Source organism: Gallus gallus, chromosome 14 (genome assembly GCF_016699485.2).
Source record: "Gallus gallus isolate bGalGal1 chromosome 14, bGalGal1.mat.broiler.GRCg7b, whole genome shotgun sequence".
NCBI classification, from domain to species: domain Eukaryota; kingdom Metazoa; phylum Chordata; class Aves; order Galliformes; family Phasianidae; genus Gallus; species Gallus gallus.
Window position 1 is genome coordinate 15,068,008 of NC_052545.1, and position 18,463 is coordinate 15,086,470.

The 18,463-nt window shown below is 42.3% G+C and overlaps 1 protein-coding gene across 7 annotated transcripts in view; it reads right to left on the bottom strand.

The window, feature by feature from the left end:
• Window positions 1-633: 633 nt before the first annotated feature.
• Window positions 634-18,463, bottom strand: part of DNAH3 (dynein axonemal heavy chain 3) — a 64,231-nt gene continuing 46,401 nt past the window's right edge. For 5 of the 7 annotated variants that reach the window (XM_040647811.2, XM_004945467.5, XM_040647810.2 and 2 more), the window contains 16 exons: window positions 18,243-18,386; window positions 16,957-17,623; window positions 16,687-16,852; window positions 16,159-16,375; window positions 15,047-15,229; window positions 14,077-14,275; window positions 11,103-13,244; window positions 9,984-10,209; window positions 9,409-9,653; window positions 7,131-7,247; window positions 5,930-6,084; window positions 5,046-5,213; window positions 3,185-3,327; window positions 2,427-2,631; window positions 1,218-1,355; window positions 634-1,039 (listed from right to left, as the gene is read on the bottom strand). In XM_040647811.2, the coding sequence (XP_040503745.1) occupies window positions 686-1,039; window positions 1,218-1,355; window positions 2,427-2,631; window positions 3,185-3,327; window positions 5,046-5,213; window positions 5,930-6,084; window positions 7,131-7,247; window positions 9,409-9,653; window positions 9,984-10,209; window positions 11,103-13,244; window positions 14,077-14,275; window positions 15,047-15,229; window positions 16,159-16,375; window positions 16,687-16,852; window positions 16,957-17,623; window positions 18,243-18,386 (5,469 nt within the window). In that variant the 3' untranslated portion in view covers window positions 634-685. The remainder of the gene's footprint in view (window positions 1,040-1,217; window positions 1,356-2,426; window positions 2,632-3,184; window positions 3,328-5,045; window positions 5,214-5,929; window positions 6,085-7,130; window positions 7,248-9,408; window positions 9,654-9,983; window positions 10,210-11,102; window positions 13,245-14,076; window positions 14,276-15,046; window positions 15,230-16,158; window positions 16,376-16,686; window positions 16,853-16,956; window positions 17,624-18,242; window positions 18,387-18,463) is intronic. The other 2 variants (XM_040647812.2, XM_040647813.2) reach the window with 2 other exon arrangements.

Below are 18,463 nucleotides of genomic sequence, written 5' to 3' on the forward strand. Positions count from 1 at the left end.
CAGTTCATTCTAATGGAAGATTAATTCTACATGTTGAGAAGAGACTGTTCTCATGTGCTCGCTCCTTATTCTACATACTCCTGGGACGCAAGGTGTAGGCAAATCCAGAAAGTCCTATTTGCAAGAGTTGTGGATTAGATTCCCATTGAAACCAGCAGCAAAGCTTTCTGAGCCCAGTTTTATTTGGGGATGAACAGACAAACAAAAAAAGGCCCAATAGTAGCAGCAAGGTGATAATGGGAGGAGAGGGAATGGCCTCAAGTTTTGCCAGGGGAGTTCAGGTTGGGCATTAGGAAACATTTCTCCCCTGAAAGAGGGGTCAGGTGCTGGAATGGGTTCTGCCCAGGGAGGCCGGGGACCCACTGGAGGGGTTCAAGAACTGCGTAGATGTGGTACGGAGGGACATGGTTTAGTGGGAAACAGTGGTGGTAGGTGGACGGTTGGACTGGGTGATCTCAGAGATATCTTCCAACCTCAGTGATTCAGAGATTCTATGACTTCTACTCATTTTTGTGTAGGGGGTGAGAATGGCCAAAGAAATGTAGGAAATTTGGGGCTGTTTTAAAGCTAGTAGGAAGTAGTGGTATAATAAACAAATAAAAATAAGTAACAAAAAGACCAACAAACAGCCACTAGGGAGCAAAGCGTATCTTTTAATTGCGAATGAAGAGTGCACTGAGCTGTCTCAGTCATCGAGCTGGCACAGCGCTGCCACACCTCGGTTTATCCAGTGCTTCTGGGGCTGCGCTGAAGGGAGCTCGACAGACAGAACGTAGTTGGTTGAGTGGCCGGTAGTGGACAAGACGCCTCTTCTTGCACTCGTCTTGTACACAGGGCAGGAATAGATGTTCATGTGAAGAAACCTGGAACTTTCTCCGGGCTTCAGCCATATTATGGGCAAGGGATCATATAGGATTTTTGGAAGCGATTCTCCAATCACCGCGGATTCTCGATCCCATCGTGCACCTTCCAAAAAAAGGCCTTTCACGTAAGCCCCATCTTCCGGTATTTTCTCCATTGTGTTCTCCTGCTTCATCACCTGGAAAGATGAAACCATTTGCTTTGTTTCATTTTTATTTGGAGTGTATTAATATTATTATTTATTTGAAGTATATTAAACCCTGTGACAGGATTTCTTTTGAAAACTCCATTCCCTGCTGCCCCAGAACATCTTTCAAGCTGCTCAAGAAAAGCAAAGTTCCTCCACGTGTTCTTACCTCAAATTCAAATCCGATGCGGTCAATGGGGATGGTGTATTTTCTGGCATAGTTTTGTAAAACACCTGTCAAAAAAGACTGAGTGAAGTAGAATCCTGACAGCCAAAAGACAGTGGGTGGCCCATTGATGACCCAATCCTGCACGTAGAGAAAAAAAGAAAACAGAAGGAAAAAATACACTTTGTGGCTTTGCTGTGCAAATTCAGCAGGAGGAGACAGTTTCACAGATGCAGTCAAACACTACAATAAGACCCAACCCTTGACTGGACCCTCTGAATATTGCCACTCATTATATAGTCTTTTTTCTTTTTTTTTTTTTTTCCTCGTTTTAAATCAATATTCCTTATTCTACAGTCTTCTAAACCCCAATTTCCTAACATGAAAAAAAAAAAAAAAAAACAGATTATCTCACATGGTATCTTTTCCTGCCACTGTAAGGACAGTGTATCACTACCGACAACATATAAAAACCCAACAGAGAAAATAACTCCTGCACAAAGACGCCAGTGTCTGCTTTGGAAACCAGAAAGGCAGCAGGAGAAACAAGGCAAGGATAGGAGATACACACACTGCTCCAAGCCATTTGGAGGCAAAATATATGGCACTTTAGTGCAGCAAACGTGAAATTCTGCTGCTTCATACAAATCTTCCACCCTTCTGTTTAGTTTTCTCCTCCTGTGACCTGTATGAATTCTTCTACATCTCACTATTTCAGCTATTTAAGGTATAGCTGAAAGTTTAAGTAATGTAAACAGTGTACTAAGGACGTGAGGAAAATAACGGAAGACAGAGTACAGAATCAAATAGTTTGTTCAAAAAGCATGTGGAAGTGGTGCCACTGCTTACTGGACTTGAAAGGGAATTACAGTCACACACGAAACAGTGTCTGCTATGTCCTGTGGGATTGTTTGTAACTCTTCTTATTCCTGCTCAGTGCCCTTTGAGCAAGACAGTCATTAAGGCACTGATGCAAAGTAAAACACATTTTCTAGAAGAAAGAAAATGAAAACTAGTAAATGCTGCACTGGAGTGGCACTACGGATGTACTCCTGGAGTCACCCTGCAGAGCAGTGCTATTAATGCAGGGCACAGCAGTTCCCAACCCAGAGCCTCTCAGGTGCTGCGGAATGAGGACAGCACCAACAGACATTTCACCCGCTCACCTTCCAACCAGCCCATCCTTAACCTGTTGGTCTCAGCTCAGCATACCTGGAAGAAGCCCAAACGACAAAGCAGATCGGACACGTAGCTCCCCAGGGGCTTCAGGGACGGATAGGACTTGACAGCCCACATTGATGGCACTTTTCCCATTAACATGCTGTTGAAAACATCTTCAAGTTCAGCCGACATCAACACTTGGCCCTTGATGGCTTTGCCAATATTAACAAGGCTGCTTCGAACCACCTGAGTAAGCCTTCAGATAAAACAGAAATCATCACCTCATCATTTTTTTTTCTGGCTACAGCCCTTGAATAAAGGGCTGAACAAAGCTGGGAAATGTCCTGTCAGAAAGTCTTCATCCCACATACAGTAATCAAAACTTATTTACCTTGGGAAAAGCAAACACACATACAGAAATGAAAGGCAGTAAAAATCCCCTGCTAGGAGGGGGAAAGAAGTGAGAAGAGCTTCTGGGCTCTGACAGCAGCTATTGCAGTGCTCTGGGAACAGAGGAGCCTGGGCATGACTTAAAAAGAAGGAAGCAGGCAGCCCCATCTCAGCACAACAAATTCAACTCTGATTCAAGTTCATGCTACAAGAACACGGGCGCTATTTTTATGTTTAGACAGTTAGCTGCCACTTTCACGTTTTTTCTTTTAATAATGTGAAGACAAAACATCATCTGTCATCTTAAGAAGCATGGATTGTGAGAGGCTTTTAACTGCTCAACGTTTGCCAGCTGCCAGCAGCGTCCCACACGAGCACTCCTCAGCACCAGCAGCACTGCACAGCACACAGAGCCGTACCTGTTGAATCGAATCAGCTCCTGCCTCAGGACTGTATTCATGGACTCTTCATAAAGCACCGGGTACATCTTCATCACCTCCTCAACGTCAAAGTCACGTGGTAATTTGGATAGGATGTCCTGTGCCAAATCTGCAACAGTTTTCTGAAATTGGCAGTAAATGAGAACTCTTTTTTTCCCCTACTTTCTATTCATTAAACTCCTCAAAACACTGCGGACTTTACACTGTTGCTGTATAAGCACGTAAGTAATGCTTACATGATCTTACTTTCTTGTACATCAGCCTGTCTGTCTCCCCATGTGCCTGCAGCTCTTTATCTCACCGATTTTAAATGTACTGACAACTGAAATTTAATTTGCAACAAAGGTTTTAGGCAACTGTGAGGCGGGAGGGCAGGCAGGCAAAATCCTCCTACTGCCTTAATGAAGGAAAAGCAAAGGTATTGTCACGGAATTGTCTGAGCCCGTGACGGGGGGGCACCAGCCCGGGAAAAAGAGAAGAGAAGGAGGAGGAGGAGGAGAAGGAGGAGGAAAAAAGGAGTGACAAAAGGGTGAAGGAAAAAGAAAGGAAGGGCTACCAGCAATGGGCCGCGCTCCGGGACAAGGGGAGGAGGGCAGAGAGCCAGTAGATGGGTTTAACAAAAAAACCACTCCAGTGTGTTCCTGCATTGTCCATCAGAGGCAGCAAACGGAACCAGAACATTAAGTCTTTAACTCCCACTGGTTCACATGACGTTCTGATGTGGAATGTTGACAACAAAAAGATCACCAAACCACAACGGGTATGCAGGAAGAAATGAGAGGCAGACAACAGGAGCATCCCAGCCACGAGAGCAGCTCTCCTTCCAGCACATCAGACATCAGAATGCAATCGCTGTGCACCCTCACAGGAAATGAGGCTCCACTGGTTTCATTTCTCACAAATCCACATGTGCATAAAATACAGAATATCCCATCTGAGGGGTGCAAAAGGTCATCTACCTGTGGCAAAGGGGCACAGACTGGACTGAAGCAACCTGAGCTGCCGGGACAAAGGAAGGAAAGCAGTGCCCAGCACCTTCACCACCAGGTCCCATGGAAGGGCCGACAACAGCAAGGTTTGGGTTCAAGTGGTTTTGCTGTGCCAAACCAGTCCCTCCCTTTGTTCCACACAAGTCACACACAGTTTTGAGATTGGGACTGCAGGAACTGAAGCAGTCAGGTGTAAGAAAAAAATCATACCTCAGAAACTGAACGCTCAATGAGCAATACCGTAGGAGTGAAAGTGCCATTAAAGCACAGGCTTTACTGGGAAGAAGACCTTCCCCTCCAGCTAAGCTTACACTTGCATGCGTGGTGGCCGACAGGGTTGGTACTTCCAGGCTCTCCAGAGGCTGCCCCTTAGTGAGAATAGCTCGGACAGTCACAAAACCACTGCTGGATGAAGCCAGGCCAGTGCAAGAACCTCCATTGCTGAAACTGGCAGACTGAAATCAGTGTCCTGCTGTAAAAGTGCCTCAGGATGGATGCAACTGGAGGTTCTTCACCAGCTGTGCTTGCAAACTGGGCTCTAACTACAATCCATGACTGAAATGAAGCACTGCACTGTTGTTTTAAAACGTGATAGATGACAGAAACTTTCCCACTCAAACCACATATTCTACTCAACCAGGTGGTGCTGTGTGGTGTCTGAATACCTCAGTATACCCATTTCAATCCAGGTTCTTCCAGTCCACATCTGCTTCTTTACACACCCACCCCCTGTTCCTTACACACCTATGTAACACTTCTGTATGTGATGGGAGGCATAGGGTTACTCTGAGATGTGGGGCACATGAGGGCACCTTTCCAGGCTGCAAGTTGAACATTCCCATCTCTGTTACCTGAGGAGATCTGCCACCTCCCCCTGCCACTCTAGGCAAAGTCAGGAGCACTCCGCTGAAAAGCTGGTTAGTCTCCTGGGTATCCTTGGTAATGTCTGCGTTCTCATGAAGCCCAAACACCTCAGGGTGTGTCACACTTGGTAAGCTTCTTAGGTATTCAATGTAAGACTGTAAAAGAAACATTTAAATAACAGAAATTAGGCAGTGATATATTCATAAACCATCAGTAAATCCAACTTGGTTAGAACTTTCCCATGTAGAATCACAGATGTAAGCTCCCACCTAAATCATTCAGGAATTGACTTATCCAGTCCACACAGCAGTTTTGAATGGTTCAGAGACTCACTGACTCCTTACTACCCTCTCATAAGTAGCAAGAGAAAGAAATGCAACAAAAAGTAAATGCAGAGAGTGCTTAATCCTTACAACTGCAGGCTAAACAACTGTGTTCTGATCCCATCTATTGGTGAGCTCTGAGACATCAGCAGAAGGGAAGAAGGGACCAAACATGGAATACATGCCTGCCTTTCTACTCTCTCTCTGTGATCACTGCTATCAAGACATAAATGGTCCCAAGAGGGTACCAAATTACCCTGTACAATCCTGAAGCCTTACGCCTGTCATCTTCTCAGAAGTATCCTGGAAATCTGCACAGTAGTTGCAACAACAACTTGATCAGAATACTGGAATACATCACTCCATCTCCACTGCCACATGTTAGATATTAAGTACCAAATTCATATTTCAAAAGATGCAGATGGCTTTGCAATCTCACGTTTTTATTTCCTGTATATTTATTTATTGTATTCAGTGTATCAAAGCGCAGCATAGACGAGCTTTTTCCCAACAATTAAAGGGAGAATTTACATGTGCTGTCTCCTCACCTCATATGGACCATGTGGTGGGATATAGTAGTCACCGCCAGGTGCAAGCATGTACTTGTCCTGCTCTATATCCTTGTTGTAGACTGTAGACAGAAGGGACAGAAGAAGCCGCCTGTCTTTATCGTCTGTTACTCTCCCCCCATAGTTACATTCCCCTGGGAAAGGACCAAGAAAATCAGCATGAAAAGATTAAATTTAATGAACAAATAAAAATTGTTTTACGTCAACATACACCTCCAGCAAGTTGAAATCCTGAGGCTCCAGATCCTCAGAAATTTTTAGGTACCATTGAATCAGTAGAATTATGGTACCTAAAAACTTTGGATTCAATGGAATTATGCACTTTAACATCTTTGGGACTTTGGACCCAATCTGTGCATCTCGATGGTAACATTTATAAGGAACACTAAGTTGGCTTGAGAAATTGCTGCTTATATTGCAGTGAATAATGACACATTTCAAGTGACATCTATTTTGCTTTTAGAAGGTTTAGAACTGTCCAGATCTGAGTGGTGCTGTATAGCTGATCCTTGTCTCGTTCCTTTAATGCAAACTCAGAGCTGATTATGCACAAGTATGGTAGAAAGGGGATCATCAGTATACAGAACGGGTGGGAGAGACCTCAGTAATGAAGAAGCAATGAGGGGAGGTTTGCACTGATATAAAGTAGAGGAAACAGCTGAAAGATCACAGTTATTACTTAAATCCTGACTCCCTACTTTATTTTTCATAAAGCTAGTTGTAACAATTGCAAAAATCAGGAGTTATCTTTGTAAGGCTGACAAAGGAGGTATCAACTACATGTTACCTTCCTGGACAAAGCCAGCTGTCACAGCCACAGAGTTGCTTATCCAGGTCAACGCCTACTGCTTTAAACGGAGAGGACGACCACATCCTACCCTACAGCCAACCACCAATGGTTTCTCTGTCAGAGTCTGACACACAGACCAGCTGCAGTGAAGCCCAGGCCATTCACTGCTTGACAAGAAGACACTGCTTGGCCAGCAGGTCGGCAGCCACACCTAAGCCAAGACAGCAATCAAATCTGAAGGTCTGGGATCCCTCTTGCAGTTTTGCGGAAGGCCAAGAAAATAAACCCAAATGGAAGCCACTGCATTTAGCAAGCACTCATCAGTTTATCATGGCGAGGTACCTTCAACTGGTACAAATCAAAATACGTTAGAGGGCACAACGCCTATACCTGTTAGATATGTCAGAGCTTCAAAAGGGACTTCTTCATATTCATTCAAAAACATGTGTATCTGCTGCATGCTGATCCTGAGGTCAGACTCGTTGAACTCATATGGAATATTCCAACCTGTTCAATACAGGACAGATACGTGGAGTGAGTGACTGCTGCCCTGTGCTGAAAACTACGCTTAGGAAATGATGGAATTGGTGTAACATTGCTATTGTAGAGCTGAAGATCACAACTTCCAGACAATACCAAGGTGAAGCCCCGGCATCTACTTGAACAATAAACAGCCTGGTGAGAAACACCATTCTGTAACAGAATTGTATCCCAAGGCTCTTTCACTCTGCAGAAGTAAAACATCAGTATAGACATCTGGCATCACTCACTCCTGAAACATTATGTTTTACCCAAAGTAGAACAGAGATCTGTTTGTTTCTTCAACTAGTCTTCTGCAATCTGCAGACAATGAGAACAGGAGTTTAAATTAACTGACTGATTTCTGTTTTTAGAAAATCCGCCCATCAACCCATACAATAGTCAGAGTAGCAGTACAATAATAAAAAAAAGCAACAAAAAAGCAACAACCAGGAGTATGCTCTAGCTAAAGGAATCCTCCAGAAAACCCAGGTCCAGCACAAACCAATAAATGGGTTAATTTCCGCAACCATCCTTCTCCCCCCAGCCCAGAATGCAGTCGGCCTTCCAGGCTCACGTCCAGCTCTTCGTCTACCAGAACCCCCATGGCCTTCTCCACAGGGCTGCTCTCCGTGAGTTCTTCTCCCAGTCTGCACACATCTGGGATTGCCCCCACCCAAGTACAACACCCCGCACTGGGCCTTGCTCAACCTCATCAGGTTCTCGTGTGCCCACTTCTCGAGCCTGTCCAGGTCCCTCTGGATGCCATCCCTCCCTTCTGTTGTGCCATCAGCAAACTGCTGAGGGTGCACTCAATCCCGTCCTCTGTGTCGTTGGCTGAAGAGCACCGGTCCTAAGAGGGACCCCTGGGGGACACTGCTTGTCAGCCTCCACCTGTACGTAGTGCCATTGACCACAATGCTCTGGCTGCGACCACCCAACCAGTTCCTTATCCACTGAATAGTCCAGCTGTTAAATCTCTCTCTCTCTCCAACATAGAGACCAGGATGTGGTGCAGGACCATGTCAAAGGCCTTGCAGGCCATCCAGGCAGACGACACCAGATGCCCTTCCTTTGTCCACTGATGCTATCACTCCATCACAGAAGGCCACCAGATGGGTCAGGCATGACCTTCCCTTGGTGAAGCCATGCTGGCTGTCTCAGATCACCCACTCATCCCTCATGTGCCTTAGCATCTCTTCCAGGAGGATCTGCTCCATGGTCTTCCCAGGCACAGAGGTGATGCTCACCAGCCTGTAGTTCCCCAGGTCCTCCTTTCCCCCTTTCTTGTAAATGAGTGATGGTTCCCTTTTTCCAGTCCCTGGGGACTTCTGGCAGCCATAACTTTTCAAATACAGAGTGTGTCCTGGCAACCATATCAGCCAGTGAGGACTAACTTCATCCTGGCAGCCTTGTGTTAATGCAAACAGCTGCTTATTAATACAGGGACAGTGGCTTTCAGTGAAAATATAACATTTCACAACAGTCACTGTTACCATAATGGCAGATTCAGTCAGAATGGAAAGCTGAGAGCTTCATGTACGCTAATGGAGAGTGTAAGAGATAGATATATAGTTATAAATATGAAAGCTGTAATTTTCTATGTTTCTGCATTTTATGGAAAATGTCAGAATTCAATATATTTCTAAATACTTAAAATTGTAGATTAATTTCAGAAAAAGATGAACCAACAGACCTTATTGCTACCTAACATCTTTTCATTCTTGCATTATGAACACACTGCAACTACTGACTTTCAGTTTTGCACCAAGCAAACATACACACTGGCTCTGCTAACATACACACATGAATAGAAGCACTACTGATAAGTACACTGATAAGTAAATTACTGCAGTTATTGAACAGCAGAGTAATAAACTAATTTAGTGAGCTATAATTTAATGCAAATACTGTATGCCATATTGACATGATGGATACTTTCTAACCCTCCCCCAGGGTAACACAGGAGCTTCAAGAGTAACTTTGCTTGAACAAGAATCACTGATAACAGCTTGTAAGCCTCATTATGTTCAGTACAGATTGCACTCCTGCAATACTGCTGACAGCAATACTGCTTTTTAATAATAAATAATGCATTCCAAAACTACGAACCTTTGTGAAACAACCTGGAAAATAATCTGAACCTTACCCAATGGGCCAAAGTTTCTCCTTTCCTGCACAACAGCATGAAAAAAGCAAAGACCAAACAACAATTTTTGCCACATTTCTGGCTTTTGGCAACTGCTAAAGAATACGGTGTCAGAGATGGGGTCATTGAGGTACGATCGAAGGAGGTTTGCTCTGACCCCTTTTGGAGGTTCATTTGTCATTTTGACGCCATTCTGGAGAATACTAACAGGAAATTCTGCTGATGGATAACTGGTTAACCACAGTCTGCAAAAAAAAATCAAAGAGCTCATTATTCAAAAGTTATCAATACTGACAACTCCCCAGTATTGATTTCCAGCAAACTAAGGGGCTTATTACTAGTTTAGCTATAATGATAACATCTTCATTTGCTATAAATGCAGCATAAAGTAGAGTATATCAATCAAGTAGAAAAGATGACATCCGAGTTAGGTATCTTTACTTTATCACTGCACATCAAACAATATGAATGTTGTAAGTAGCTGTTCAAACAGAATAAACTTCATTTCTTTTTGCTGGTGCCTTCAGCAAACAAGAAATGCTGATATAAAAAGAACAAAATATTACAACTCTTACCGGAACTTATCATTGGTGCTCTCAGGCACTATCACTTCCTCACAGATTTTCTCCAAAGCAGGCATCCAGCTGGTTGCAAGATGGCAGTTCTGCAACACCACCCAGCTCCCAACAGTGACTGCCTGGCGGATCATGTTGGCTGCTATTGGGCCCTGACCTTGTCCAAGCGAAACAGTCTGAATGTTTGCACCTCCCATGCCAACATCGTCAGCAAATTTTAGCAAACCTACAATGGCAAGTTGTACATGTGCAAAGACAGACAGACAAAGTCTATTAGAAAGTAGATCCGTGTTATGCTTATTGTTTTTATAATGGAACAAGTATCAAAAGGATAAAGGCCAACAGATATTCTACTCAGCTGAAAAAAGGAAAAAAAAGAAAAACAAGGTAGCACCCAACACTGCATCAGCTCTGTTTTTCTCAGACGTGCTGAAATTCAGATGTACAAAACAACTCTACAAAAATAACTGGCAGCCAAGCTAAATGCCCAGCCCCGAGTGCTCAGCTCCGGCCTGTACTACTCTCTGCTCTTTCATGAGTACAATCAGATATGGGGTTGAGCAATGAACTGAACTTTTAGCTATGGGCTCTAAGTATCTCTTACTTTGCTTTTCAAGCCAGTACCTCCTGGAAATCCTTCCTTATAGTATAGCTGATATTACAATCCTTTCGGCAGAAAACCAGATTTAAAGATAAATGAGGTGGGTATTTCTTAAGGGCCATTTAACAGATGTGTTTTTAATGTGGTCATATACACCATTTACTCAGTAACAGAGTGAGGAAACTTTTAGAAGGGGACAACTCCCAGACTCACACTGGAGGAGCTGCAGTGTAAGCATGAATGATGAACTGGTGTGGATGTTAAGAAATTCTGGACTCCTGAACTGCTGCTCACAGACCCAGATATTGTACCACTGCTTCCTTCACCCCACTCCAGCAATTTTACTATCATTTTATACATATGCCAGATGTAAACATCTTCTGTTCTATCACTGCTGTGTTATGCCTTACAGATATTTAAAGGTCAGGTGGAGAGGCCTATGCTATTAATAGTTTAGTCACACTCAGTATCATTTAATTAGACAAAAAAAAAAGAGATGTCTTCAGTATCAATCTCACCTGCCATGGGGTCAGCACCTGGTGATAACACAAAAATCAAAGGGGCACAGCAATTGGAATCACTGTAGCTTCGTCCAAGATCAAAAGTAGGCGGTTCAATAAACGTTCTTCCCATGTTTTCTACGATGAACTTCTGCACTGCTGGAACTATTTTGTCAGGTCTCAAGCACCTGAGAATCACCATACGATCCAATCCCGTTGATGTGTTCCACGCATCTGGGAAATTTTCTTCATGGGGTCTTGCAGAGTCATAGATTTGCTTCCATTTTGAAAAATTATCCCTTACATGTTCCATCAGTCCCTGTAGGTTTGTCAGACAAGATGCACGCACAAACTCTGCCCAGGATTTGTCAGAGAGCCAATCTGGAGCTGGGTTAGGATGAGGGTTGTCAAGAGCAACTCCTCCTGTCAGTAGGAAACGCCAAACTTCATCATCTATTTGGCCTCTTCCCTTCATTATGCCCACTGTCAGGAGGAGGGAGAATAACAGCTTATCCTTCTCAAACAGTGAGCGACAGACGTTGTTATAGATGCTTGTTGTGAAATGTTCTATTATATTTTTAATCCTCTCTTCTAGATCTTCACTCTTTTTGCTTTTAGCAATGGACTGAACATACAAGTTGATGAACCATGTCAATGAATACTGGTACATGGGTTCAATGTTTGCCAGATCAGAGATGCAGAAGAAGACAACAGCTGAATGAACAGCAACGGGCTTATACCCCACTCGAGTAGAATCTATCTGCATTTCAGTCGCCGAGGCAACTTTTTGCTTTTCAGAGATTTCTTCAGACAACTCCTTGGACGAAGACAAAATATTAATTGCTGTTTCATCTTCTAAGATGTTTCCTTCTGACTTGGAAAGGACCTCCAGGATTTTGTCTTCTATTTCCTTTAATTGTTTCTTGTTAGTCGCACTTTCTATAATCAGTTTATTTTTTTTTTCTTCTAGTTCAGGCTTTTCCTCTGCAGCTACAATTCCGAGAAGCTGGTCCTGAAGACCTAACGGTGTAATCATGAAGTTGAGCAGACAAACTTTAACAGCCACTTCAGGAAGATAATGAGGATTTCTTAAGCGGGTCGTTATGTAAAGCCTGAAATCTCTTGAATATTCAATTATATTTTCCCCTAATTTAATGTATTCTACTCCTTGTTGTTTGAACGTTAGCTTTAGTAAGATGGGTTCTATGGAAGCATCCAATTCTTCTCCAATATTTTCCAGCAGGACAGGCGTTCCAAGCTGAATAGCATTTTCTAACGTCCTAACATAATGTGCATCAGATAATTTGATAACTGAGAGCTTGTTGGCTTTCTCCATATTCTTCACCCACCTGTTAGCTTGCCTTTGAGGATCTATCATTAAAGCCCATCTCCTTGAGTTAGAAACAATTATGCCATTGTCAATGGAAAAAGAATCAATTGGCAATCCAGCAATCTGCCATGCACGGATTTTGACTGGATCCCCTAAGGTGTTACTTAAGGTAAAATCACTGGAGCATGGTATGTTCTTCTCATTGCACAGAACCTGCCATTGCTTTTGACACTGCAAACGGTAGTCTACAGTAAAGGCTCCCAGATAAGCCACAGTTCCTGAAGATAACAACACATCTCCTGTAAGGTCTATGTACCGGATTCTCAGTAACCGTGCAGCTTCTGTCCACCTATCTTTCTCTCCACCAAGACCACTAATGAGCTGTTCAGCTCTCACAAGTTTTTGTGAGCAGAGTTCAATATTGTTTTCTAACTCTCTCTTCCGGTCATTCATGCTTTCAAAGTCATCATTCAAAGCTTGGAGGCGATCAACAACCTGCTTAAGTTCCGCCTGCTTTGTCTTTAGCTTCTGCATTTGAACATCCAGTAACTCTTCTGCAGTTCTCAAACGTTCACGTTTCGGGGCAACCACTTTTGCAACGCGGTCATAGACCTCCATGGCTCGCACCCACTTACACAGTCCTTCACAGGCTGATGAGACATTTTTAATGACAGCTGGCTGAAAATCTGGATGATCAATAAACCTCTCTCTAATTCTCTTCATTACAGCTGGAGGAATATTATCCTTGTCGTACGTCTTCAAGCTCTCCAGGAACTTCAGATCTCCAAGAATTTTTCTAGAGGGCCCCCAGTAGTCTTCTATCATTTTACCTGCATTGCACATAATGTGAAAATCAGGCCTAAGTCGTGCATGCTCAAACTGAAAAAAAATACTTGAAACTTAACAGCAAGAACTAGTATCATGACTTTGCAGTCAGTATTTCACTATGCAAGCACTGTTAACTATTTTGTGAAAATCCTCTCCAGAAGAAGTTCAGACAGGAATTTCAGTATCATTAACACTCGTTGAATTTATTAATTACATACTAATTCTACCTCAACAAGGGAAACAAAATATTGTACAGTCTTTCTTACCATAGTTTATTAGACAAATCAATACCTATATGAAGGCACTACGTACTAATCTAGACAAGACAATTTTGGATGAAAAACAGATTTACAGAACTCTTATTTCTGTTATAAAGGGGTGAAATGTGGGGACATGAAGTAAAAGTCTTTCTTGTCCTGCCTTGTAAATCCTGTGCAGTCTCACAATAGTAACATGAGAAAGGAAGGGTTTGTTAGAATGGTAACCTATGGCAGGGGGACAGCCAGAATTCTGTCTCCCAGCATATCTGGTGCTGTTTTGTAGCAGGGATTACACGGGAACGGTGTGCAGCAGACCTCCAGCTCCCAGAGCCCCTCAAGGTTACGTTAACCATAAGACCGGGTCAAAGCAAGTTGAAACTGTGACTTTGTGCCCTCTGGGATCATATCTACAAAGCTTATGCAGCAGCCAAGCAAGCGCAATATGCTATAATAGCAAAGTAAGCTCTCTGCTATTGAGAGCAGCCCTAAATCATCGCCAACAAAAATGCGCTCTACCAGTGCAGTACACAGCACCCAACCATTCCTAGGGCAAGGATAATAAACACTTCATTACCACTGCCACTCGGATCAGGTTTTCTCTCTGGTTTAGTTCCTTTCATGACACAGATACTCTCCATGACAAGCTTAACAGGACCAGGTGGATTCTGCATGGACTTCACAAGAGAAATATCTGAAGGATTCAGGGTATCAAGAGCTTCAAGTGCTGCCTCCAAAGCTGGCATGGCTTCTGCAAGGTCTCCTTCACATTCATCCTGTCAAGATATTGGGGAGATGCCTGTAGTTTCACAGAACACTCCCTGCCTGGAAGTATCTAATAAGAAGTCTCCACAACATTCTGCTTCTTGGAAAGGAAACTACTTTGGTCTGCACAGTTAGAAGAGGAAAGGTTTGTAGAGAAGTTAGGAAATTCCATAAGCCCAACCCAAAGCTGAGAAAGCCACACAAGCTTTCAAGCTCAAAGTCTCTCTGGTCTGACGAGAATTAAAACAGGTTGGATACAATTGCTCTTAATTTAAGAGTGCTGATTAGGTAGAAGATATATACTGTGTAGCTTAAATTCTTTATCATATACCCAGATCTCAGTAATTACCTATCATTGGCTTTTCCAACTAGCTCCAAAAATATACTGAGGACTCCTGCAGCTTCCCACCGTAAATTCTGTGCTACAGACACCTGGCTGCATCAGCATCTCTTAGGTTTTGCCCGGCAGGGCTCCACACAGCTCTGGCACACATCAGCTCACCTAACCCCATCTCTGGGACTGGAACCTGTCTAACCTCAGTACTCCATCTGCTGAAAAGCAGAATATATTCCAACAGGAATAAAAGCTATGTATCTTTTGGGATGGGAACCAATAAGGGAAGATTTGCAGGTACTGTAAGACAGTCACACACTAAGCAGACAAAATTTACCTTCTTCGTATCGGGAACATCTCATTCACCTCATTAACACATCATAATACAAACTTACTTGGAAGGATGCTGAAAACCCATCGTCCTCCAGGCTGAAGCCCCATTCAGTACCTTAATAGCTTTTGCAGCAGCTGCTGCTTCATTAGCCTCCCTTTCATCTGCTGACACGATTTTCTTCTTTGTGTCTACTTCAGCTGTTTCTTTTTCAATCTGGATCATCATTTTTTCTGTTTCTGCAGAAGTTTGAATTAGTTCAGGCTGAAGAGCGGTCAGTTCTTTCTGCATCTCTGCAACCTGATGAACAGGAAATCAAGAGGAAATCCCTGTAAACATTTGCACACACTTCACACTCTTGATGTCTTAGGGAGAAAGATGAGAAGACATTACATAAGTGAAAAAGGGACATCATACCTTGAATAATTATTAAAATAGTTCTCTGACCTATTTTTACTAAGGGTTGTTTTATTGAAAGGAACAGAATTTTTAAAAAGAGTATTTGTAATCATCCATGATTCCTTCTTTATGACCCACTTAATTTCAATCATGAGAACTAAACGGATCAATTGTATTTTTTTCTTTACTGTCAGTTTCAGTTTCCCAGACGAACCCCAAATAATCCTTTATTGCACGGGTGAAAAAACTGAATCCAAAAGAAACTGACTGTAACACAGACTGAGACAGCAACAGCTCTGTACTAGATGTTCTTTGTCAGGACAGTGCCTGAAAGCTCCACTACTTTGCACTGGGAAGCTCAATGCCTGGATTAGATGTGTGAAAGGGAAGCTGTTTACATGGACCTCAATGTTCCACCGGGAATCCATTATCTTAAGTCCAATGCTTGTAAATGAATCAATGCTTGTAAAGGATTTACAATGCTCTTCAACTTCTTCCCGTTTTACAAAGGGTAACAGATGCTAAGGAATTGTTTTTATATATAAGGTTTTGAGTAAATAAGCGTATCTGTTAGTTCTTTCCCTTTAACAATCAATGAGTGCCATCAGCTTCATGTAGCTTTCTATCAAGTCCTATTATCTGAAGTTAAAATGACTAAGCAGTAATCTCATTTCTCTGGATGGCTTTCTATGGAAAGTTATCAATAGCATCCTGAATACAGTGAAGACGGAATTTAATAAGCTTTATTTTTATAAGTTTGATTCCACTTATACAGACCCTCTATTAAAGCATGCACATGCCATACATTCATTGTTTTCACTGAGACTTACTTGTGAAGATGCAAAGTCAAGTTTTTGAAGCCCTGTAAGATAACGATTTCTCATTGTGTCAACTTCTTGCCTTTTGCTTATCAGCAGAGTTTTAAAGGTAAGAATCAGCTCTAGGTATGATGTTGGCGTTACGTAGTTGTGCCTTCGCAGTCTACTGTAATAGTTGATGGAGAGCTCTCTCACACTTTCTTGGAAATATTTGCACATTGACACAACCCTAGAGAAAAATTTTCTGCGTTACTATGTAAAAATCATCTCTCTTTACATGAATTAATAATGAGGAAATTAAGCCTATGAAATCGTATCAGTGTTAGTTAAGGCAGAATTGTTTTTCCCTACTACATGAAATATTTTAGACTCCTTTCAAAGAGTGTGCTCTGATATGTATATCCAGATGCTTTTGGCTTGCACTCTCATCAAAGAGGTGGTTTAGCCTCACCCACTTATACGGACAGTGTCCTGGTCACGTAGGCCTGATAAGGGGGAGGTAAACATTTGCATCATGTTTCTTGACAAATAAACTCATACTCTGTTCTAATGTCATCTTCAAGTTCAACATCCTCTAAAAACTTGTTAGCAACCATTTCCAAAGCATCTGCAGGCCAGGTTTGGAACCAGTCAATGGTGCAACAGTTTATCAGCGATGGGAACATCCGTAATCGATTCCGAAATGCATCACCAATAGGGCTCATTGCTAGAAAAATTTAAAAACACAACAAGAACACTACAATTATTACCGAACTTCTGCAGCTAGAAAGCAGAAAAGGCATTCTAGGAAATAATGCAATATATACAGACCTAAGACAATATGTAAATTTTTCTTCATCCTTTCAATAAAGAAATTGTACATAGCAAGCGGAGTAGCTTCAATTTTCTCACTCCCCATCCTTGATGCACTTTGCATTTTCTCAACAATTTCAGCCTTCTCATCAGCAGCAAAAATATTAGGCACATCACCAGTATTTAAAAGCATGTTGATGTCTTCTATAAATGCTTCATCCTTTATTTGATTATCACAGAACAAAAAGGAAATGTTCTTGTTACCAACACCAGCCTTTAGCATGACTCGTTTGATATCTTCTTTCCATTCATTGATTCCATAGGACTTTGTAATTTCAATTTGAAAGAGTTCAAACATACTCATGTAGGTGGCTAGCTTGGTAGCACTTTGTCGACCACTTCCACCAATGCCCACCAACAAAAGATGTCCATTATCTTGTTTCAGTACTCTGCATATCCTTGAGATATGCTCAATAGCAAACTTGAACATGACTAGGGGCATTGGTGCTCTGCTGGTATTGTTGTATTCCTCCAGGTAGGATTCCATCACAGCTGTCAGTTCCTTCAAGTCTGTGATTTCATCGTACACTTTTGCATTACTGTCTGGCTTCAGATAGTCTCCAAAGAAAAGGCTGCGGATATGATCATCTGTGACCTTGCCAGTGGGTGAGAGATGACTCAGTACCTACAGGGATCAACACAAAATTCAGACTACTGGAGAATTACTTCCATTAAAGCAGTAATTATTCTTATCATATAATAATAATACTGTGGGAAGTGCCATTTTCCAGACATTTTGGTTATCATCTTAGTATGGAAGAAAAAAAAAGAAACAAAGATGAAAGAAAAAAAAGAGTGGAAGAGGGTGGAGAGGTGAAAGAGAAAAACCTCCTGAACAGAGTTATATGCTGTAAGCAGGCATGCAAGTTTCTGCCATGCACATCTCACATGGTGATTGTGCTGTGAAAAGCACGAAAAGTTGCCAAAAGGCTTCTCAGAAAAGTACCCACTACTCCCAGCAACTCGTTTCAGTGTATGTTAAGCAGGAGCACAAGTGAACAGTGAATGACAGTTATCCCACGCAGTCCTCTGTACCAAAGCAGAATCCTTTTCAAGTTCTGGATCATGCAAATATGAAATATTAGTTTCCATAAGAGTACATATAATACATAATACAAACAGACGAAAATCCAAACTTTATGAATGCACCAATATAAATCATTCAAAATATATCCAGTGCTAATGCAATCTCAGTGTCTAAGTGTTTCTGAAACACTTGGGTCTACCATGTTGCTGAAAAATACCTTATCAAGGTTCTGCTTGAAGCTGTCTGATGTTGTCTTTTTTACCATCTGAAAGAATACCTCCCTGTCCTCCTCATCAACTAAGCGATCATAGAAAACTCGGTACACCTCATGAATCCAAAGACGGATCAGCTTGTCTTCACTCTGAAAAGGTACACACAAGAATACAGGTAAACATTGCTCAGACAGGATGAGTTAGAAATGTCCATCTGGACCCTGCT